This window comes from Lepisma saccharinum, chromosome 2 (genome assembly GCF_977018435.1).
Source record: "Lepisma saccharinum chromosome 2, izLepSacc3.1, whole genome shotgun sequence".
In the NCBI taxonomy this organism is placed as follows: Eukaryota; Metazoa; Arthropoda; class Insecta; order Zygentoma; family Lepismatidae; genus Lepisma; species Lepisma saccharinum.
In genome coordinates this window covers 117,021,630-117,046,320 of record NC_139230.1, presented here as the reverse complement: position 1 = coordinate 117,046,320, position 24,691 = coordinate 117,021,630, and the positions used below count along the sequence as shown (strand labels likewise).

The following is a 24,691-nucleotide window of genomic DNA, read 5'->3' as shown; positions in this document are numbered from 1 at the left end:
ATTTCTCAAGTGATTAACTTTGAATTACTTTTGAAAAGTAACTTTCCAAACACTGTTGTTATCTTAGAGTTCAGACTTAGGTGGGCAGGCAATGTGGCACGAATGGGAGAGGAAAGAGGAGTTTACAGGATTCTTGTTGGGAAACCTGATGGTAAGAGACCTGTAGGAAGGCCAAGCCCAAGCTGGAGGGACAACGTTGAGATGGACCTAAAGGAAATCGGTAGGGATGGAAAAGAGTATATAGATCTTGCTCAAGATAGGGACAGATGAAAAGCCTGTGTTGCTGCAGCCATGAACCTTCGGGTTTAAGAAGGCTAGAGAGAGACAGAGAGAGAGAACTGTTATGGTGATAATACTCTAGAAAAAATGAGCTGGAATATATGTATTAACAAATATATGTATATATTGAATACATCTTTTAGCTTGCAAAAAAATTTTAACTTATTTCTGTAATATCTATAGTTCAAGCACAGAAGAAGCTGTAGTCATTTTTATACTTGTATCTTACTTAATAATGTTGTTATTTCGACAAAAATGATTTGTTTTAAGTCACGATTTTACGACCTGTACGGATTGAAGAGAAAGTAGGCACGAAACTACATTTTCTTTACAATTAATAATAATAATAATTATTTGTTGTTGCAACTATAGTTGAATTGCATTCTCGTCCAAGAGGAAAAGACAGAAAAGGAAAGGCGCCAGCCAAATAGTTGAATAAATGTGGAATCTGATGCAACATCTTGCCTGGCCAAAACGGAGAATGCTTCTTGTATAGAAGTACCGTTGTGTAAAGTATGCAGGGAAGCTAATGAAAAAAGGGAAATATAATATTGAGTTTTTACATCAAAGGGAAGAGATCCTTGTTTAATTTCTACTGGCTTTTCCAACTGTAAATATGATTTAAGAAAATTCAGCTATGAAATCTTTCGGTGTCGCAAAGAATATTTTCAGAAGAGAGGATTTCTTCCGCGAAATTGTAATCGAAGTGTATATGCCCTCTCAATGCTATTCAAAAGTTAACGACGTTTAGCCGCATTAAGTGAAGCGAGCCCGAAAATTGAGCTTTCAGAGTTCCAGCACACAAGCCTGGGTGAGAGAACTTCTGACACTTCACGCCAGTTATCTACAGATAAGGGTCATCCGGTTTGGTAGGAGCCTGAATTTAAAGGGCACATCAGTTTACTGCAGTCAGAAAACAACACAGCATCAATGGGTTCTGATAAATCAGTTACGAATTTACCAAACAATCATTGGTTATCGTTATGGCAATTTAGGCATAAAATAGATCAGTAACATTAATCCTCCTATTTATTATACTTAAGCTTTGGCAAGCGAACAACAATCTGGCATGTGCAAAGTGTTGTTTCTGTGCACTGTGAAATCTTCCTCATTACTCTTTCACTACAAGGCGACGAAGCATCTCTGATGGCTCAGTTATAACATCACCACCTTGTAATCAAGGAGTACTAATTTCGATTCGTGGAAGCACATAGTTGTTCGTATCGATGAGAAATAAATCAAATTAAAATCAACCGCTGTCAATCATGTAACCTCCTTGCTAGTTTTCCTCGAAAAAGGAGCTAAAGTGGAGCCCAAGTTAAGAGTTCAGTATGGGCTCTTATGGGCTTTTACTTTTGAGATCACCACCCCTAAACAAGGATGTTTCTGTCAGAAACAAAAGTCGTTAACATTCGAAAAGAAAATAATAAATAAGAAAAAACCAGAGGAAATGTAAGGCTTTGATGGTTTACACCTTCTTTTGCAATTCGGACCATCAAAACAAGACGTTCTCCTTTCTTGTGTTTACCGCGATTTGGGGAGTTAAAACTAACAGCCGTCTGATGGTTGCCACTTGCTGCAAACACGTGTTGGGAAGAGGGAAGGAGGCGGGGAATGATTAGGCAAAAGTTCGTGAATAGGCTTCCGTCGGGGCTCAGTGGTTTGTTGTTTGTGTGCGCGCTTTCTCATTTTGGGTATTTCTTGAAGGAATTTATTATTATAATTATTCTACAACAGCAATATGGCAAGGGGTGGTATTATTAAGCATAAAAGTGTCCAAAGTCTTACAAGCAAAGAGAGACAAGTTGTAATAAATATTATTGTATACTTAAATCAGAAAAATCCTGGTAAAAGTGTTAGTTGGACTGCAAGCGAAAATGCTGAAATGACTGGAATTTCGTTCAAAACTGTTTACAAAATTAATAGCGAAGCAATTAAAGGTCCTCTTCCAACACCAAACGAGCAGAAAAACGTCAAGAGACAAAAGGTGGGCAAAATACAACAACTTCGAATATAACTTTTACACGAGGCAATGTGCGGCGAAAAGTCCCAGGCACATTGTATATAATACATTGGCGGAAATATTCGGGAGGAGGTTCACTTGCCCCTCCCAAAATGATGACTAAGTATTATGAAAAGTATTGATAGCATCATATTAAAAGTTAAAAAAAAATGATTGAGCCGTTTTCCCTAGATAGTTACAAGAATGCCAGTCTCCTTCTTTCTGTAATTAATCTTCATATGAGTACAAATACAATAGAACTCCTTTAATTTCACATCTCTACTAATAACACAATGTAACAAAAAAATATTTTTTTTCTGTTCCTGGGTAATAATTGTTATTTCCTAATTCCTTGTGTTCCAAAAGTATAGAAAATGGCTATTATTCCTTACAAACTTTGTTTTTATAGACAGGACAACGATGATTTGAGATTTACCCTTTTCCACTACACGTTTTTTCTCATTACAAATAAAGAAGATACATAACGTGTCATATTGCGCGTTGTAGCAATATACTGGTCTCCCCTATAACTGAAGTGGACAGGTCTTGGCATTCTTTCAGCAACAATAGTGCAAATCGTGAAGTTTGAAGCAGTTCATTGCCATCCTAGCTGCCTAATTAGATACACGTTTACAATGGCATCAAGAGGCTGCAAGTATATGGCAGATAAATTTTGTTATGTCTGTGGCCATTTTATCAAGAAAAGAGGAAATAAGTTCTCTGTGAAAGCAACTGCTAAAATGTGTGAAGCATACTGATCATATTTCGGCATGTGTGTAGGGGAAAAAGACAAAACCTGTGCACCTCATTTCACCTGCGAGAACTGCAAAAAAACTCTGGAAGGTAAGACGGAAAATTAAAATGTAAAATTTTAATAATTTTAATTATATATTAAATATTTAGGGTTTTCTTGAGGCCTAGAAATTTTTGTTTAGTTCAAATGTATTTTGAAAAATTACTTTTACTCACAGCTTACATGTTTAACACTTAATGAACTGCTATATTCTTTATTTTTACCCACATTAACGTTGAATTGTACATCCTGTTTTGTAAGTTGCTTGTGCACCTAACCAAAAGTAGTGCACTTAAGTCACAAGGTTTGGGTGCAGTTGTGCACCTGATTGACAAAGTTAATAGAAGTATATAATTTTGTGCATATTAAATATATATCTACATATCTCATAGGTGAAATATGTTGTGAAAATACACATTAGTTTATTTTTGTCTTTTGCAGGATGGTACAGAAGAGAAAAGAGAGCCATGAAGTTCACTATCCCAAGCATTTGGTGAGAACCCACTGACCACTCAAGTAATTGCTACTTTTTCATGGTGGATCCTTCCAAACGTCGGGCTGGAAAGAATGCGCAAGCTATTATACATCCGGATATACCTTCGTCCATCGCCCCTGTACCACAATGCCCTGAGTTTCCCGTGTCCACTCCTCCGGAGAAAAAGCTGCCCTCTTCAGACGAGAGTAGTAAGTCAGAGAGCGAGGAAGACATTGATCTTGATACTTACAATTTTCGAGCCGAGGAGAAACCCGTACTACCCTAGTCAAAAAGATCTTAACATCTTAATAAGAGATATTGGTCTCACCAAGTCCAATGCAGAACTCTTGACGTCCAGGCTTAAGCAATGGAATTTATTAGCTCTTTCATAAGTCAAGATGGACTCTGCTTCTGCCACAATGTCACCGGTCTGTTTCAAGCAATTGGAATTGACTTTAGTCCAAATGAGTGGCGCCTCTTTATTTAAAGTTCGTCCAGAAGTCTTAAAGCCGTGCTTCTTCATAATGGAAATACATACCCATCTCTTCCACTAGCTCACTCAGTCCACCTCAAAGAGGATTACAACAGCATAAAGCAATTGCTATATACCTTGAAATATGATGAGTATGGATGGGAGGTCATCGGAGACTCCAAAATCATAGGATTTCTAATGTCTCTCCAAGACGGTTTTACCAAGTTTCCTTGTTATCTTTGCCTATGGGACAGCAGAGGCACCAAAGCGCACTACAACATGAGGTACTGGCCACAGAGGACCAAGTTCTCTGTGGGAAAAAACAACGTCAAGTGGGAGCCACTCGTAGACCCCCACAAGGTGCTAATGCCTCCACTCCATATTAAATTGGGCCTGATCAAACAACTTGTCAATGCTTTAGATAAGGAGTCAGCAGCCTTCAAGTACCTTCAAGACTTCTTTCCTAACCTGTCTGATGCGAAGATAAAAGCCGGTGTCTTCATCGGCCCACAGATAAAGAAGCTTTTGGCATGCGAAGAATTTCCCAAGAAGCTCAGTGAGAATGCTGCTTGGAACAGCTTTGTCTTAGTGGTTAAGGGCTTTTTGGGCAATCATAAGTCCGAGAGCTATGTGGAAGTGGTTGACACTCTGGTGAAGAACTACGACAAAATGGGCTGCAGGATGTCCCTGAAAATTCATGTCCTCGATGCTCACCTTCATACATTTAAGGATAAATGGGAGCGTACTCGGAGGAGCATGGCGAGCATTTCCATCAAGATATATTGGACTTCGAACGTCACTACCAAGGCCAGTATAACGAGAACATGATGAGAGACTATATGTGGGGGCTGATTTGTAAAAGTAATGTACAGTATAATCGTAAATCCCGAAAAACTACTCATTTTCAAATCTTTTGCAATAATTTTGTTCACAACTAGAGTGCAAATATATGTCACTTTTGATGTATATGTGTTTGTCTTTTTCTTTATGTAAATGAAAAACAGGAATTCGTATATTTTCTCATTGGAAACAGGTAAAATTAAAAAATAACACTGTCCTGGTCACAAAAACAAAGTTTGAGGGGAATAATAGGTATTTTCTATGGTTTCCAGTCAGAAGCCTTTAGAAAATAAAACTCACTACACAGGAACAAAAATCGTGTTACAGGGTGTAATTGATTGATTAAGTTTTAAGTCCACTTTTATGCACAGATAGGTTAATTGGGACTGGACCTACAATTTTATGTGAGATACGAACTAGTTTCCTGGCGGAGGTACATTCTAGGATGGATTATACATTGAAGGTGCAGTCCTGATTAGTTCATCTGACCACAAATTAGACCTAGAACGAACCCTTGTAATTGTATTGGTGTGAATGACGTGACATGTCCAATGGGGTATGTGCTGCTCATAACTCCCCCTTGGATAAGTATTCCTAAAAGAAGAGGGTCAACGGCAGGAGAAGATGGCATATGAGGACCGGCTACTAAAAAGTATACGTACTACCCCACACCCTCCCCCTCTTTGAAAACACTGGGCGCACAACACTGATATAAGGGCACTTTTTGATGTGTCGAATAAGTTGCAAATCTGCACATTATACTGTGTATTTCCAATATTACGTAATGCTTACAGCATATTCTGTGCCGTCCCAGAAAAAAATCTAGACCCACCTATGACTGGCGAGCTGCTGCTGTGCAAAACGAATTGAGGGACAAAACAATAAAGACACAACAAGACTTTCTGTGCAGCCTTACGAGTTGTTTGCGAGCACTTACAGGTCGGGGAGAGAGATTTGCTTTGGTGCATGCCGGTAATGAACACGGTTTTGTCTCAAACGAGACAGTGTGCCGATAAATGTGAAACAGGCCTCCCCGATGGCACAGTGGTAATATCCTGGTTTGATACCCAGTGGAGCCATATAGTGGTTCGGATCCTAGTTTAAACTGTAGGTCCAGTCCCGATTAGCCTTTCTGTGCAAAAGGTGGACTTAAAAGAAGAAAAAACACGGCCAACGTACACGATGAAATGGACAGCAAGACGTATGACAAGTATATTCGGGAACAGTTATTTGCAAATCTCCCTCCATGGACCGTCTTTACTCTGTACCACAGCCACATGAAAGAACAGCTTCCCATCAAATCATGGCGAAAGGATTTACATTCTTGTATTGAACAGTACCCGTTCCGTTGATCACCAACTTTTGTTGCGGTGTGTACTACAGCAGACGTTCGATGCGCGCCGGAGCCTTCTTCCACTGCGCACCATGCAGCAACACTGTCGCCATAAGCCCCATACTGAACTCTTTAAGTTGGGCTCACCAATAGTAAATATTCCCCCCTCCACCCCCTCCATCTAACCAGATAATTCCACTTCAGAAAAAGGTTTGACTGTTTCTACTTTGACTTATTAAGCTCAGAGGAAGCAGTCGATTACACAGCGACTTTCATATTTTGTTTGGTTTCTTTTGAATTTACGTAGCTAAGTTAACCCTGAAAAACAGATAAAATTACAATTATATTTATTTATTTATTTCCCTTCAACAGGGAAAGGCCTCCAATTCAAGGAGTAAAGAACAGAACATTCTTAAACATCGTCATTCCTAGCGCAGACTTCTTACTTTATATTGTCTTATTGCACAACAGTATGTGACATGTAATATACTTACAAACACACACATAACTCATTCACAAGTACCATTAGAGCAAAATAGCATTAACCGTCAGTTGTGTAAATGAAACAGCACTAAAACTTCCAAAAAAAAAACGATATGCTTCACAACAACTAAGACACCGAAAGCACCTTTAAAATGCTCAAGCTGATTTGTGTGTTTCCTGTGGTAGCTCCAATAGTATTCAAAATGTCTCTTGTCTACCGCATGAAAAAAGAACACATGTGGGAAAATTAATTTAAGTGTAATTTAAATTCTCCATTTTTCAATAAATCCAAAGTAACGTCAAAAGTTAAGAATTTCAACATCATGCTAAATATCTGTTCACCTTGCTCATCTGTAAACAAGGGGTCCTGGGTTTAATACCCGGTCGAGGCACATAGTGGTTCAGATTCCACTTTAAACTGTAGGTCGAGTCCCGATTAGCCTTACTGTGCACAAAGTGGACTTAAAACATCAACCCAACTCAAAACCTTGCTCATCAGTAAAATGTTCGGTAGAGCGATTAACCAGAAATGAAAATAATGTTAATTACATTTATTCAAATGAGACATTTGAGAATTGTCTAAATATTCATGTAATCATTCAGAAATCATGAAAATCAATGTGGTGAATATACAACTTTTTGAACATCGATATTATAAAATTTTAAAAATAAAAAATCAAGCACAATACAGAATATAAGTCAATACTTTTAGAGAAAGGAAGAAAAGATAGTAATACTCCCCCAATGCATTCAATTGTGCAATGATAGCATTGCACCGAATTTGAAGGGTGTGGAAGAATTCCTCCAAACATTCTGCATCTATGTCACAGTGGTGATATTATCAGAACCACTCTCAGTTCCCTGAATCCCAGAAGTTAGCTCTATTATGCCTATGGTATGTAAAGGAAAATGTTCCAACTTAAGTTAAATATCCTGGCAATCGAAATTTATTCTTCAGTGAGGCAGTCAGACACTCTACCGGCTGGATTACAGCTGAAATACAGACGTTTAATAGGGCGATGCCACTTTTTCTGTTTTATTACACTTATTTGAAGAAACTTGTAATATTGTATAAAATATCAGTTTATTACTTTGCAAATATAAAGATTCAATTAGATGACAGTCCACCTTCAGCTTGTTCCAACTTGGTCACATTAGTATGAACAAACATTGTATCCATTATCGCCCTAATTATGTCAGAAAAAAAGTTCACCAGTGCATTCAGTCTTAAACTTCTTTATTTCAACAAGTTTGTATTAATAAAATGAAGCTCCAACCCAATTATCAGCATACAACAAGTAGTTTTTATTACGACAAATCCCACTCAACAGAACACCAGAATTCGTCCATTCTAAGACAATGAATTGCAAGACTAAGGCAAAGTTTCCCATGCCATGAAAGCACATTTAGGGAATGCGGGGTAAGGCACATATTCTCTACCATTTTGGATATGATGTGATCAGCATCATGCTTTGACCACCTTTAGCACCCAAGGTTGCCCCACTACCTATTGATGTGATGCTGGGTGAGCCCCAGAGCTGCTTTATGCGGCAACAAGTCCTGAAACATTCCAACTTTAGATCATCCACCCCGGGAATCGAACCCGGTCTGCAGCATGGAAGTCAGACGTCCCTCCGACTAAACCACCGCGGCTCGCGAGACTATGTAGTAAGCACAATAAAACAGTCAGAAATGGTGGAGACTTTGATTTCGCTATGCAACTGAAGCAGTTTATGTCTGACCTTCAAATATCATTATGCATAAATTAAACTCCTTAGAATTATTTATGTTTCTGTGTTAACCTAATTATGTCCGTATGTATGCATGTGAATAGTTATGATTGTCTGCATATAGATATGTATCTTGTTATACTTCTGAAAATATCATTTATTAGATTTAAGCTTTTTTTAAAATTCGTGCTAGTATTCTTTACGCAATGATTAGTGCCATTATGTTTTCTATTTCTTTCTTCTTCTATTGTTCTGTATTGTTGTAATTGTATTTTTTATATTTGCTCTATGTATTGGAACCATACCTCTGTTATAGGTGATAAATATGTAAATACGCAAATAAATAAATAAAGTTCAGAATGGCGACCACCCACTTCCGGTTTTCTTGAACTGCGATATTTCAACAGGTTTCAACTAATATACGCTATGTGATCAAAAGTATCCGGACACACCGCGAAACGTGTGTTTATCATAGAGGGTGACACAGTACTGCCATCTACCGCATAGAACACATAGTCAGCGAACTCAGTAGTCTGTAGACAGTCTGAGACAGCAGTATGGGATGGTCTGAGGAACTCACAGACTTTCAACGTGGTCAGTTGGTTGGGTGCCACTTGTGTAGGAAGTCTGTGTGTGAGATTTCCACCCTCCTAAACATCCCTCTGTCCAAGGTTTCTGATGTTATAGTGAAGGGATGTGTATAGCCCAAAAGCATGCAGGCCAACCTCCCATGTTGACCTCCAGAGACCATCGAGTGTTGAAGAGGGTCATACAGCATTAACGCCAATCATCCATCGCCACCATCACACAGGAATTCCGAACTGCATCAGGATCTACTCCAAGCACCATTACTGTTTGACGCAAGATGCGGCAACTTGGTTTCCATAGCCGAGCAGCTGCCCATAAGTCAAACATCACACAGACAAATCCAAAAAGGCCGCCTCGTGTGATGAAAGGAGCATCGAAACTGGACCATAGAACAGTGGAAAAGCATTGTGTGGAGTGATGAATCACAGTACACAATGTGGCGATCCGATGGTAGGGTGTGGGTGTGGCGAATGCCTGGTGAACGACATCTACCAGCCTGTGTAGTGCCCGACAGTGAAATTCAGAGGTGGCGGGGTTACAGTGTGGTCATGTTTCTCCTGGAGGGGGCTTGGCCCCCTTGTTGCTTTACATGGCAATGTCACGGCACAAGCTTATGTTGACATTTAACAGCTTTCATGCTGCCTACTGTCGAAGACCAGTTCGGGGATGACCATTGTGTCTTTCAACACGACCGAGTACCCATCCATACTGCAGGGATTGTGGGGGAGTGGTTTGACGACAACAACGTCCCACTTATGGACTGGCCTGCACAGAGTCCTGATTTGAATCCCATAGAACATCTTTGGGATGTTTTGGAATGCCGACTTCATGCTAAACCACACCGATCCACATCAATACCTCTTCTCATTTTGGCACTCTGCGAGGAATGGGCTGCCATTCCTCAGGAAACCTTCGGGCACCTGATTGAAAGTATGCCTGTGAGAGTGAACGCTGTCATCAAGGCTAAGAGTGGGCCAACATTTGATTGACTGCCAGTGTTCCTGATGGAGGGTTGCCCAAACTTGTACTTTATTTTCAGGTGGGTGTCCGGATACTTCTAATCACATAGAGTAGTCAAGGGTCTCCCCAATGGTGCAGTGGTAATGTCGTCCAAGGGTCTCCCCAATGGTGCAGTGGTAATGTCGTCACTTTGCATCAGGAAGTTTTGGGTTCGATACTTGGTGGATGCACATAGTGGTTCGGATCCCACTTTAAACTGTAGGTCCAATTTCGATTACCCTTATTGTGCATAAAGTGGACTTAAAATCACCAAATCAATCAATTATATTATCAAGCTTGATTCCAGGACCGTACCCAGGGTTTTTTTAGGTGGGAGGCAGATCAGAAAATATGAAACAAAGAAAATAACCGAAATGCTGTTGGATTGATTGAACTACGCTATTTTACGTTGCTTCTCTGACACTTTTCGTTAATTGCAACAATGATGATGAGTGATGAAATGATGACAGCAATGAATGGACACTTACAAAGAATGCCCATGTTCAAGCTGGAATTTGAACCCTGGACCTCTGGAGTCGTAGCGCACTGTGCTAACACTACACCATGGTAGTCGGCTAAATGCTGTTGGGACACTTGATGCGACCACCAGGTTGGAGTAGTGTTGCAGCTAAACACACAAGTGTGAAGTTGAAATATTATGGTCCAAAGTATTGAAAAAATCAACTCACCGATAGAAAGAACATCCCTCCCAATCAGACAATCGACAACATAGTCACTTGCAGATAAAGGCTGTCACACTGTGTACAGCTTGGTTCTTACTGTTTACATTTAGTTCTCGAAAGTATTTGAAGAGTAACAATATTTTCAAATTTACTTTATTTTTCTTACACCAGGACTACTGAAAACCATGATAATGTTATGTTTTAAAAATAATATATTTATAAATTAAATGATACGCGATAACAACAATTACTAAAATTAAGAACATGTATAAATTTGAGGAAAAAAAAACTAAGGTTGGATAGGGATTAAAAATAATAAACTCTCTCGACTAAATCTAGTAGTGTTGCATCAATGGATATAAAACTAAAATTACTCAATATCACATACTGCATATCCCCTTTTCCCTGTACAACTAACCCATTGATTTATATACAAAGACGAAATCGAAATTCCTGCAAAATCTTAAAAAAAGAAGAAGGTGGCAGTGACACTTCCGTGGGATTTTATGGATTCACACATTAAAATATTTCATAGTTAGAGGGGGATAGCATGGCCCCTGGCCAGGAATATATCTAGAAATAGATTTGGGGGGTGGGGTTCTGAACCAAGTTTCTAATAATCATAATTTAAATTAAAATAATTGTGTTAAATTAATTAAATATTTATATTAATTGATATTGTCCTTTTACCTACTCATGTAATAAAAATATGATATAAGAATAGCTATAAGAGCATGTATTCATTATCTAGCTAACACACAGTTTAGAAAACACTAAGTTGCTGACCAAGGCAGTGTTTTTGTGTTTTGGAAATACACTGCTCACCATTAAAATTGCAACACCCAAAAGGAAATGAGATAGAAACACGAAACTTGGCAACTATGGCGATGGCACCCCATACCATGATACCCAATGAAGGCCCTGTGTGATGATGCATGATGCAGGCATCATGAAGCCTAGTGCCACGGTGCCGCCACACGCGTGTACGTCCATCATGATGTTGTATACAGAGAACACTACAGCATTCCACTCCACCATCCATGCTCGACGGTCTTGTCACCATCTCAGACGCAAACGCCTATGCTCTAGCGTCAGAGGAATCCGCAACAGTGGGTGCCGGGAAAAAATTCCCCAGTTTGCCAAACGACGAAGCACGGTTCGTGGGGACACTGGACGTTGTAAAACATCCCGTACTTCATGCACGATCCTCGTTGACGTGGCCGTTCTGTCTGTAAGGGCCATGCGTATCAGACGTCTGTCCTCTCGTTCCGTCGTCCGACGCGGACGTTGTGAACCTCTACGTCGCTCTACAGTGCCTTCCTGGACCCATTGGTTCTATACACGGATCACTGTGGATGCATTCAGTCCTACACGGGCACCGATCTCACGGTAGGATAATCCGCATTCACGGTATGCAACAATTCGGCCGCGATCGAACTGGGAAACTGCTGGAATCGCTGCCGTATTCGACGACGTGGCATTGCTGACCGATTTTAACACACTACACTCACGACCATACACTTTCACTGCTCTTCTGCACCTATCTGACCTGCTACAGGTACCACTTACCAAATGACGTGGCAGGTGCACATGACGCATGACGGGCTTGAATACCTTATCATTTAATTCTGCACCTCTCCTCTACTCACTGTGCACATTTCGTCCAATTCCGATTACTCCTTCTGGGTGTTGCATTTTTAATGGCGAGCAGTTTAAATAACTTCAATGTGGTTGTCTTTCCATTACCTATTGTTTTGCCATATTAATATACTCAAATTAACATAAACTAGCAGCACACTGCATACTTTCATTGTAGACTTGGATGTCGCCACCGTCATGTTGTTAAACACAAATTGTTTATGCTGACTGGTACAAAACATTGAAATTCGGAACCTTTCACACAAGTGTGTGGCTTTGACCGTTCTGTAACCCCGAAACCAAACTGCATTAAAAATTAAATTTTTCTGATGTAATTTAGCCTGTAGATTATGAAAAATTAATTAGTTCAAAACGAGGAACCGCAAAAAGTTCCTAGTTTCGAAAAGTTCCTATAAGTGTTGGTGTTAAAACAGATTTGGTTCCTGCTTTTTCATGGTATAACACACAAACACACAAACACAAACACACATTGTGATTACTTCTTGTGATTACCTCGGAGTATACAGCTGCTAATGGGCTTCCAATTTTTATCCCTGACAGCTTGAATGCAATAATTTTGGCACCTTAGATCTCGAGGAAATGGATGAAGAGAGATTTGAGAAAGATTATTTAGCCCTGATCGTAGTTTAACTCAACTGCCACACATACACTACAGACTTGTTCACGCCAGTTTGGTACGAACTGGAAATAAGTCCTACATCCTTCTTTGCGCGAAGATATTGCAACATTTAAAGTGTAACAAATGAAAAACAGCAAGCGGTTACGCTTTCGGTATGCCCTTCGTTCTCGCTGTGCCTCCAGTTGCCAAATTTAAAGTGTAACAAATGAAAAATAGCATGTCTTGCTTTACGCTTTCGCCATCGCTCCAGCCGACACCAGGATATATATATATATTTAGGTATTTTGCTTGTTTCGGTTTATTGTTTCAGTGGTGTGTAAATCGTCTCATTTCACACATTAAATGGGCTGAATTGCAGAGGTAGCAATCATCTCATGCAATTTAATCAAACATGAATGGATATTGGAACCAGGCCCATATCCAGCTTTGGGTCGGAGAATGACAAAAATTGAAACAATCAAACAGTTTGTTACTGACAAAGGTGGCCGCATGGCTTACAGCTTTGCACGCATTGTTTACTTCCAATTCTCAGCAGTATTCGAATATTCTATTCCGCAAATTAGCAATGTTTTCGCTTTCCTTTGATTCTGTCACATCTGTACTACTGAATAACCATGATATTTCTATGTTTAGAATGTAATATATGTTTTTGGTAAATGCACAATCTCATAGGTTAATTAAATGATTCATATTGGCAATGCTATTTATAATTAACAAACTTGGCTTAATGTGAGTTAACCAAAGAATCAGGCATTTTCGGATCATGACTGCTATTCAGAAAAAAACTTGGTACAAGAATTAAAAAGAAAGAGCAGTGTAGTTATTAAACATGTCATTTTGTAATCAAGTAGAGGGTTTGATTGCCCATGGAGTCATATTGACAATGTTTCAGATTCCATTTTAGTCTAAGCCAAGCATCAAGTCAACTTTGCAGCAGGTTTTCGCATATGTAGATCCAAACATGCGTGCAGAATATAGTTCCACTCAGACGGGTTCTATTCTGACACAACTGCAGCTTTGCAACAAAACAGTTATTTAATTTGTAAAATACAGACAAAATAATATATCCATTAAAAGGTATGTACTTGATCGGTTGCAATCACTGTACAAACGAACTAGGATCTGCATATTCGCCAACTGGAGTTTGTATTGCCCTGAAGAATCACTGAAGATCAAGAGAGAGTCGAGCAAGACTGAATACGTTGAAGAGTGCGTGGAATCCGTGATACCAGTGTTGCACATCCCACTATTTTAGACTGTGATTGATTAATAATGGTGCTATACAGCGGCGAGAATGGATGAATCGAGGTCTCCTGTTCAGCGTGCGGTTTTGCCCAAGTGTTATTTCCAAAGGGAAAAGAGTCTCAAATCAAGCAAGTTGTTTTAAATGCATAATCCTCCTTACGACAACATGATCAAAGTAAAACAGGGCATGAGGTGATTTGACGTCAATGTGCACACGAACTGTATCACAGGTGCTGAATGATTTGTTGTTTAAGTTTAGGAAGAGGACACGATTCTTTGTTGTTTGACGACAAAAGAATCCCCGCGGTATTAAAAGATTTAAAAGATATCACCCTGAAAAGAAACATGTTTATTATTTGGACGAGACGTGCTTTAACTCCGTGGGGGTGAGGTGGTGGGGGCCGTACATTGAATCAAACCTTGAAGGACACCACCGTGCAAAACCACCGCCAGGGCTGAAGAAACCAACGAGAAAAAAAGATGGGAAGGGGGAGGCTTATTGTTTCACCCATTGGCAGCATTGAAGTCTTTGTTGAAGGAGCATATTTATTTACTGTTCCGTGCAAAGAAAGGGTGATTATCAGCAAGAAAAACACTAAACCAAGATTTGAATCCTGGTTTAGTGAAGTGATTCATAAATTGAAACTAGAGTAATAGCAGCAGACAATGCACCTGATTGTCACCAATAAAAAATCATGCTTTTTTTTTTTGCTGGTATAACTTGAAGTGTGTGTGTCTTACAGTAACGGATGTATTGTGAACGAAGGAATCAAGTTTTCCATAAATGTATTTCTTTCTAAAATAAAAACAATAATTTGCCATTAAATTCAAGAGGGGCCTATCATTGTTTACTTTTATCTTTGTTTCTTTTTCTTTTTACATGCTCGAAATATACACACACACGCTCTCATGTTTCGAAGTTATTTCGCATGGAAATGTTCGTTGAGTTTGTTAATGAAACTAATAATAATTTCAGTAACCTTTTTTCAAGTAAAACTAAAACATTGTACTGTACTCTATAATTGTAACTTAAAATATTAACTTAAATATTTTTATAGTCTTTGTACCTGAATTTTGGATATTTTTTAATGATAATTCGAAAAATATCAGCTGTCATGTTTATTTACAGTTTAATGATATTGACAATATTTATGGTTTAACACGATTAGTATTTTGTATATTTTTCTACACAAAATGTTTGCTATTCTTGCACATAAAATTATTTAATCAAGAGAAATCCTGTGTTTACATTTCCTTTTGTATGAGTTTCACACCATCAGTACATCTATTTTACTTCCTTTATTTTCATATCTTAGAACCTATCAATCACCATTAAATGACTACAAGAGTAATGTACTTCACCAAAAGTGTTTCTAATATCTACAAAATCCTTATGTACATTATTCTATAAATTATTTATATAAATCACAATTTAAATCATGATTTAAATCAATCCACCCTGCCAGAAACTGTGAAAGGTCGTAGTATTGAGAGTTGACTGTATGTTGAATTTGATGATGTGCATTTATATGTCTGACATTACTGGTGGTATTAGGCATATTTTCCCCAACTATTAATTTCCCCAACAGATCATGTCATTTTCTTCTCTGTTTCACTTTCATCCATTTCCTGTAACTTCCATTTTTTCGTTATTTTCTTTTTTAGATCCACTGATTACTGTTGCAGTGTAAAGAGAATCTCATATATTGCGGCCAAGATTTCTTCACTGAATTGGGTTACATCAGTAATTTTATTGTCATGTTTACAACCAGGATAGTGCAGTTTCCAAATGGCACTTCCTTTTTTGGTATTATTTACCCCAACACAACTAAAATGTACCATTTAACACAAAGAATGCCACTTCTAACCACTTATCGCATTTATGGTCCCATTTTATATGTATTTTCTCAGGAACTGAGCAGCCTGCTTCATCCAATCTTGGCTCCATACTGACATGTATTGAGCATTAATATAATGCAATAAATGTCATATTTAGTGGTTATCATGGTATCTCTGTTTGCATCTACTTGTTGGTGTACACATGAATTAACTTTTTGTGTGGCCAAAAAAATAAAAATATAAAACTCTGTACATGTTTAACAGGGTACTCTTCGTAGGCCACTATGATCTTGCCCGATAATTGAAACTAAACTTACCTTTTTTGTGTACGAAATCGCTTGGCCTCTGTTCATCCAATGACAACTAGAAGTTCCAAAGAATTCAACTGCAAAGTCTCCCTGCTGATGAGGAATTCTGGTAAGGCAACTTGGAACCTCACTTGGTGGAATTATCATAGCTGGCCACCATCTGTTGTAAATTATGTAAGTGATAAATATTAATATATATGTTTGACTTAAAGAAGTAAAAAGTGGCGAATTACAGTATATGCAAGAACGTTTATAAAATGCATATTTTTCCAAATATAAGACCATGTCTAATTAACAGCTTTTACCATTAATACCACAGTGCATGTGTGGGTGGAATAACGCTGTTAGGACAGAACTAATTGTGATATTATTGCAAGTTTTTGTTGGATGGATGAGACTTTGCAGGAAAACATCACTGGGTGGAATTATCATAGCTAGCCACCATCTGTTGTGATAAATCTTAATATATGTGGTTGACTTAAAGAAAAAAAGAAAAAATGGTGCATTACAGTATACACAAGAACCTTCATAATGCATATTTTTCCAAATATAAGACCATGTCTAATTCACAGCTTTTACCATTAACACCGCAGTGCATGCGCGGGCAGCATCCCAGATAGCATGTAAGTTAACTGTAAGTGTGCACTATATTCGACTTTCTCTTGCAAGGCCCGACCCTGTGGCCGAGTGGTTAGCACATCGCGCTGTGACGCCAAGGGTCCCGGGTTCGAATCCCGGTCAGGCTTGGTTGTTTGTGAATGTCCATTCATCAATTTCATCATTTCATCACTCATCCCTATCTTCGCAAATTAGCCAAGAGGCACAAAACGCAAAGTAAAATAAACTAAATCAAATCAAATCTCTTGCAAGACTTGCCTGACGCTTCAAGTTGGATGCAAGTTAAATCTAAGTGTGCAAGAAACATGAGTTTGCAGTTTAAGTTCACATAATTTTGCAGCAAGTTAGCACATGTCAATTTGCTTTTCAATGGTCTGTCACACTTGCAGCAATGCTGCAATGCAATTCACCATTAGTATCCAGTCCAGGTGGCGTGTTTTGATTTGGTAATTGGTGCAGCGTTTTTATTAATAAGCAGTGGCAGCGATTAGTAGGAGAAAGGGAGCAGCTATCTCCTATTTTTTTCAACTTTTCGTCCCACATTATGAGCTCTTGATGCCCCTCCCAGTTTTCTTTCCATCCTACACACTATTACTAAAAAGGGTATTTGCAAGGTTCTGTAAATTTGTGTAAATTATAAGTGACTTTTTAAGCACACATTTTAAGTGATATTTGGTTATATTTTGCCATTCTTAGCTAAACTTAATCCGCTTCAAAAATATATTTGATTGATTTGAGTATATTTTAAGTCCACTTTATGTACAGTAAGGCTAATTGGGACTGGGCCTACAGTTTTAAGTGGAATCCGAACCACTATCTGTCTCCCCTGGAATCAAACACGTAACCCTTTGATTACAAGGCGATGATGCTACCTACGACTTACATAAATATATTTGATTTTTGGGTACTTTAGTATCATATGGACTACATCATTTCAGCTGTCTGTTTTCTGGGAAAGCAAAAGAAACACTTATGGACATAATAGAAACACTGAATTTCAAATGCAAATTCAAATTCAAATTTTCTTTGTTAAATGGCGAGGTTCAGCCCGTGGCTGTTCTCCCACCTAACCCCGTTTGACATTTACCTAGTGTATATAAACAAAATCATAAAAAAGAGAAGAAAATACAATAAAATAAAAAAAAAATTTAAAAAAATAAAATGGTTACAAGGAAAGAACAAAGACGAGATTTTAAAAAAAATTCAAGACAACACGTAAAAAAGAAAGAGAGAAAAAAACACATTCACACACACACACACACATTAAAGCACACATACTAAACATTTCTGAGCAGGACATTCACGCATGGATGTTGAGATTGATGTACATGATTATGGTAGTTTTGTGAGGTACGATAGAACAACGCATACATAAATATTACAATATAGTTGTAGATTTGTCAAGGATTGGATTGGATTGGAGAGGCTCGTATGTAGTCTATACTGTATTGTGTAGTGTTACTCGTGAGAGCTTGAACAGAGATATTGCTCATCTAACAGAAAATTCTTTAGTTTATTCTTAAATTTGTTAGGACTAGGGAGGGAGGTAATGGAGGGCAGAAGTTCATTCCATGTTTTTGCCGCTGAAAGTGTAAAAGACGATTTGAAAATTTCCAGCGAGTGTTTAAAGAGTTCAAGTTTCGCTGTTCCTCTTGTTTCGTAGTTCTGTATTTCCCTTCGGGTTTTTAGTTTCTCAAATAAATTTTCGGGGATTTTTTAATGCAAAAGATTCTGTATAAAGCAACAGAAATGAAGTCTGCGACGTCTGTTCATGTTTAGCATTTTGTTCTTGTTCAGGATTGGAAGAATATGATCAAATTTTTTAATGTTATAAACGAAGCGTAAACACGAATTTTGAACTTTTTGAATTTTTACTATATTTCGAACAGACAAGTTTGCACCGTATACTATATCACAGTAGTCTAGAAGAGGAAGAATCAGTGTTTGCACAAGTTTCATTTTAATATTTGTATTTAAGTATTCATTAAATTTATAGAGGGATCTTAGTGCTGCATAGGCTTTCTTAGTTTGCTCTTGAACATGAAGGTCCCAGTTCAAGTGTTCGTCTAATATAACTCCTAAATTCTTTATACTTTTTGAAGTGGAATTTCGGATGTCTATTTTGACGCATGGATTATTCGGGTTTATCATTGCAAGGCTATTCTTGGAACCCATGACGGTGAAAACAGACTTTTGTGGATTTATTTTCAGACCATTTGCATTACACCAGGTATTGATGGCTGCCAAATCTTCGTTAAGTAATGCTATTGCATAATCTGGTGATTTTGGTGGAAATGGGATTTGAATTTGGGTGTCATCCGCATATGCTCTATGTTGGTTTCTAAATCTGCTGTGAAGATTGTATATAGGAGAGGAGCTAGAATTGATCCTTGCGGAACGCCAGTTTCTAGCGGAAGCATGTTCGAGAGAGAGGGCGTGGCAGTTTTTAGGAACACGTTCTGTTGCCTGTTTGTCAAGTACGATCTGAACCATTTGAGTGCGGGGTGTGAAAAATTATAATATTTCAACTTGCTTAAGAGTAGGTCGTGATGAACCTTCTCAAAAGCCGTTGCCAGATACAGTGAAACCAGAGCAACTGTCATACTCTTGTCCATTGAGCGAAATATATCATCGGTGACTTTTAGCAATGCAGTCGCTGTGCTGTGAGCAGGGCGGAAGCCTGATTGGCATTTTGGAAGGAGATTGAGGCTGTTCACATGATTTCTAACTTGATTGTAAACATTTTTTTCAGTGATCTTGGAAAGGGTGGGTAGTAGACTTATAGGACGAAGATCGTTTAAGGACGATGTTACTTTTTTCTTAGGTAGAGGGATCACGTGTGCTGTTTTCCAGCTGATTGGATATTGTCCAGTCCGAAAGGAGAATATCCAGTCCGAAAGGAGAAGTTTATTATATGTGTCAGGTGACTTAAGATAAACGGAAGTGATAGTTTGAGCATTTTTATTGTTATTCCATCATTGCCAGAGGCATTGGATCGTATATTATTTACTGCTTTAATTGTGTCATATTCACTGATTTCTTTAAGATGAAATTATTGTGCATTTTCATTAAATATTTTGGAGTTAAACAAATTACTGGTTTTTTTAAGGCTCATTTTGAGCAGTCGGCCTCACGACAGATGTTTGAAAAAGGTTCGTTTATTTTATCTATGTCTCGTATATCAGAGGGTATTTCATTATTAGTAGTTTTACTATATACTCCCCACGCCTTGAGTTTGCTCTAAGGTCTTTGTTGTTTTTATTAGATCGTAGGTGATGGTTAAAGAATGCTGTCTTCTCTTGTTGTTGCACCGTAGTTGTAAAGTTTCTTAGTTCCTTGTAGTGTTCCCAGTTGTAGTTTGTCTTTTCGTGTTTATATTTTAATAAAGCTCTGTCGCGGAGTTTCATGAGTAATTTCGTGTTTTCGGATATCCACGGAACACTTTTATGCTTAACCGGTTTAGTGTGGAGAGGTGCATGTTTGTCAAAAAGGTGGATAATATTGGTGGAGGTATACTGTACCTTATCTTCGATGTTGTCATAGCTGTTAATTTGTGCCCAATCAATTTTTGCAGCATCATCATCAAATTTCTCCTTACTGTCACGGTATGTGACATAATGTTTTTCTCTTTTTGGTTTTTCAATGGCAAGGGTGACACTTACCATGCAGTGATCTGAGTTTCCGATAGGTAGGGTTACATTTGATGAACGTACAATGGCAGAGTCATCTGTTATTACGACATCCAGGAGTGATTCGCTTTTTCCGTTATTCTAGTTGGTTTATTGATAATTTGCGTAAGGCCGACAGAATTAAGAATTGATTGAAAGAATTTTGTCTCCGGTTTGTGTGGCGAAAGAAAGTCTACGTTTGTATCTCCTAAAATAATCAATTTGTCAACACGCGGGACAACTTCAGAGATTGCGGTATCTAAACGTGATAATTTTGTGTAGGATATATTGGATGCTTTGAATATCCCGATTATTCCCAGGGTTGTGTTTCGAATCTTTATCGCTATGTTTATAATTTCAACTTCATCGTTATTTTCATAATTGGTGGATGTTGAAAGGGCTTTCACATTTAAGTCTTCGCAATGATATAAGATAATACCACCTCCACCGTTCGTAGTCCTGTCTGTTTTGATGGCCATGTAACCAGGGATAGCGAAAGAGGACATGGGCGCTTCTTCACAGGACCAGCTCTCGGTGATTAGGAGGAAGTCGGGAGGGCACTCGCGTGTGATTGTTATTAGCTCCTCTAATTTTGCCCGTGACAGAGACCTGACGTTAGCCTGTGCGAGGGTGAGGAGGAGTGGTTGGTCTTTCGATGAAAGGCGATGACCAGGGGGGAGGGAACCATTTCTTGCGGTTGCGTCACGTGATGTCCTTGACATGGAAGGCATTTTTGCAGAGAGGACCAGACAGGGGTACCATTTGTTGAGATTAGGTCCGGACAGGGGTACGATTTGTTGAGATTGGGACCAGGAGGGGTAACTGTTTTTATCAAGGCAGTCGGGTGTTTTTCTTTTTAAAAACGACCTAAAAACATTGAATACTATTTGGTGTTTTAAAAATAGATCAGGCTGGAGGGATGAAAAGAAGAGAGTGTACGAGTACTTACATGCTGTCTCCTTGTAAAAACTAGCCTCGCGAAACCTCACACAGTTAGCAGTTAACATCTTCACATTTTTAAGCACTTTTTTACATGTAACTTCACTAAACACAAACACAAACACACACACACACACACACACACACACACAAACAAACAAAACACACAAAAGTACACAGTAATCAAATACCAAATGAGATAATATGAATTTTTCCAGTAATTGGGGAGTGATAAATCGTGAGTTAATTTCTGGATGGAGTTCATGAGGTACACACACACGCACAAGTGTTCACACATTTGTTTCTTGTTTTCCACTTCCACGCATCATTCCCGCCTGCATTTGAGAGCGTTTAGAGGCAATTTCTCCCGCTGTATTGATGGAGTTTATCCAGGGAGTCAGTGATTTGACGTTTGACACTTTCCATATCTTCACAAAAGACTGCTAGCTCCCCTTTCATGATTTGTATATCTTGAAGTAAATCCTGGAGAGCAGATGGGTTATTGATAGAGACTGCCTCTGTGTTTGGTTGCCTGGTGGATCCTTGGGCCTTTTCTTCCATTTTCTGGAGCTTGGCTTCAAGGGTGCCGCAACGCTGGTTCAGCTGCTTGTTGGACATTGCTGACTGGTGGGTTGGTAGCACTGTCGGAGGGTCTACTTAGAGCGTGTCTGTTACGTATTGTTTGATTCAGATTTGACCCTGTCATTGATGTTGGCTGATAGTCTTGCAGGCAATGTATCTAATCTATGCGAGTGTAGGAGAATCCTTTATCCACGTGGTAGTGCTTTGAGTTAGCGTAAACAGGCGATGTAGCAGGAGTCGGTTTCAGACGTGTCTGGTGCTATCCGCCATGTTCTCAGAAAGTTTACAAGATATAAATCATACCATTTTAGGTTAGGTTAGGTTAGAGTTATTCCGTATAATACTAAAGTGCCGATTTTTGTGATGGCATCTTTAAAGACGGCACAGATGATGGGAGTGCATTTTTTATTTATACTATTCTGATTCTTGTTAAAAGAAAATAGGTTGTTAACCCATGATGAAATGAATATGTTAAAGATTTTTTTGTCATGTAAAATTGGTCATTAATGAAACAAGAATGTATTTGTCATGTAGAATTGCTCATTAATGAAAGATGAATGCAAAAGAACATGCCTGGTTTCTTATTTATTATCTTTTGTGATGGTGGCATGGTCAAAAGTATTTTAAACAATAATTTTTCGTGTGGTTAATCAAGCCGATTAAACGAGAAAGAGAAGAATTTTGTGGCATCACTAAGGTAAGTAAATAATTATACAATTCATAAGTAATAATTAAAACTGGTTTAAAACAATTCAGTAAAAATGCACACCTATCTGACATACCAAACAATGCCATATATATTATCACAATACTCTTAGCAGTAACTGGGAAAATGACAGAAATTATAATAATCAAAATAATAATTACTTTATTTAGCGGGTGATGAGGTTCTTTTATGGCTTTTGTTGTTAAATAAAGTAGTTAGATTAGATGGCTCTTAAAAAGAAAATTAAAAAATCGGCAGGATTTATACGCATGGTCAGGCCCGTAGCCAGGAATTCTTTGTAGTGGGGGCAAAGTCAATCTTATAGGGGGCAAATTTTTAATATATTGTCTCTCATTAGCAGATATAGCAGGGTACAAATAGGCACTTGTCCCCTACCCCAAAAGAGGTAAGTAACAAAAAAGGGATGATATCTTGAAACTCCAATGAACAAAAAAAACTTCGAGCACCATCAAATAGCAATATTTTGATAATGACCTTTCCAGATTGCCAAAGAATATAAAGTTTAACATAAATAGGCTAATAGGGACTGTATCTACTTAATATTTACATGGAGACCATCAAGAAGAGGAAAAGAAACTGGTTAGGACACTGTCTAAGAAGAAACTGCCTGCTAAGAGATGCCTTGGAGGGAATGGTTGAAGGAAGAAAAGTCCGTGGAAGAAAGAGATATCAGCTTATGGATGATATTAAATTAACTGGGTCGTATGCTATTACGAAGCGTAAGGCAGAGAACAGGGAAAGCTGGAGATTGCAGTGAAAAACCTGCCAATTAGGCAGAAAACAATGAATGAATGAATGAATGAATGTTAATGGACGATTAATATGTGCCAATAGCTTTAGGCCTGCCTCTCTGCAGAACTGATTAAGGGAGCCCTTAAAAATCATGCTTCATAATGATTCCCTCTAGTTTCCAGTACGCAAGATTTTTACGCACAAAGGAATCTAACGAGAATCCAACAACACCATTGTGTTGTGTTATGCAAGAAAAAATGAATTAATTAAATAATAATGGTTACATATTATTTACACTTTGATGAATTGTGTAAAAATTTATAATACTTTTTTTTGTACTTGCTAAAACATTAAAACATGGGTCCCTTAGTCCAGCACGGACTCTACTTCCTTCAAAGGGGAAACTCTTGCATCACTACAGACAATGTTTACGTACTGGTTACAGTAAACATTTTACAAAATATTGTATGAATTGTATTATTTTATTGTTGAAATGCATGTCTTTGACACCTAACAATCAAATAGGAATTCCTTGATTGATCAATGACTTCTTGAATTACAGTGTCATCATTAACATTTCATATTAAGTTTCATAGAAATTAATTGTTTTAATATGCCGCAAATAATTTTACGGGGCGCCATGGCATTCTCTTTAACATTTTCTGTTCATATAGATCGTTTGACTCCCAGGGCCACTCACGCTGCCCCATAGCTATGGCTCTGAACTTGAACTATAAGAATAACATTGCGAGCGAAGCGAGTAAGAAAATTTTACTAAATGTATCTTTATTTGTATAATTTTTTAAATCGAGGAGGTTTGGCAATTTCCCATCTGTGCCCCTTTCAAGTGCCCTTGGCCGTCTGGAAGAAAAATGCAAGGAACACGTGGAAACTAATTGCATCATGCGTATTCAATTGTCCTGTTATTCTTAGATTCTCCTAGTCTTGTTTTTTTACTTCAATGTTTGCTTCCCCTAGAATGAACTTCTGTCCAAGGTCGCAGGGGGGGAGGGGGACAATGCCATCTGCACACCTGTGGTTGCGGCACTGTTTATGAAGGTCTCTTTATCAATTTCAC

The 24,691-nt window shown here is 38.3% G+C and overlaps 1 protein-coding gene across 3 annotated transcripts in view; it reads right to left on the bottom strand.

Annotated features, from left to right (window-relative positions):
- Positions 1 to 24,691, bottom strand: part of LOC145984127 (histone-lysine N-methyltransferase NSD3-like) — a 338,807-nt gene that overhangs the window by 134,995 nt on the left and 179,121 nt on the right. For all 3 annotated transcript variants that reach the window (XR_014441281.1, XM_083117563.1, XM_083117562.1), the window contains exon 8: positions 16,357 to 16,507. Coding sequence is in view for 2 of the 3 variants with exons in the window: in XM_083117563.1 (XP_082973689.1) it covers positions 16,357 to 16,507 (151 nt within the window). In the remaining variant the exon portion in view is untranslated. The remainder of the gene's footprint in view (positions 1 to 16,356; positions 16,508 to 24,691) is intronic.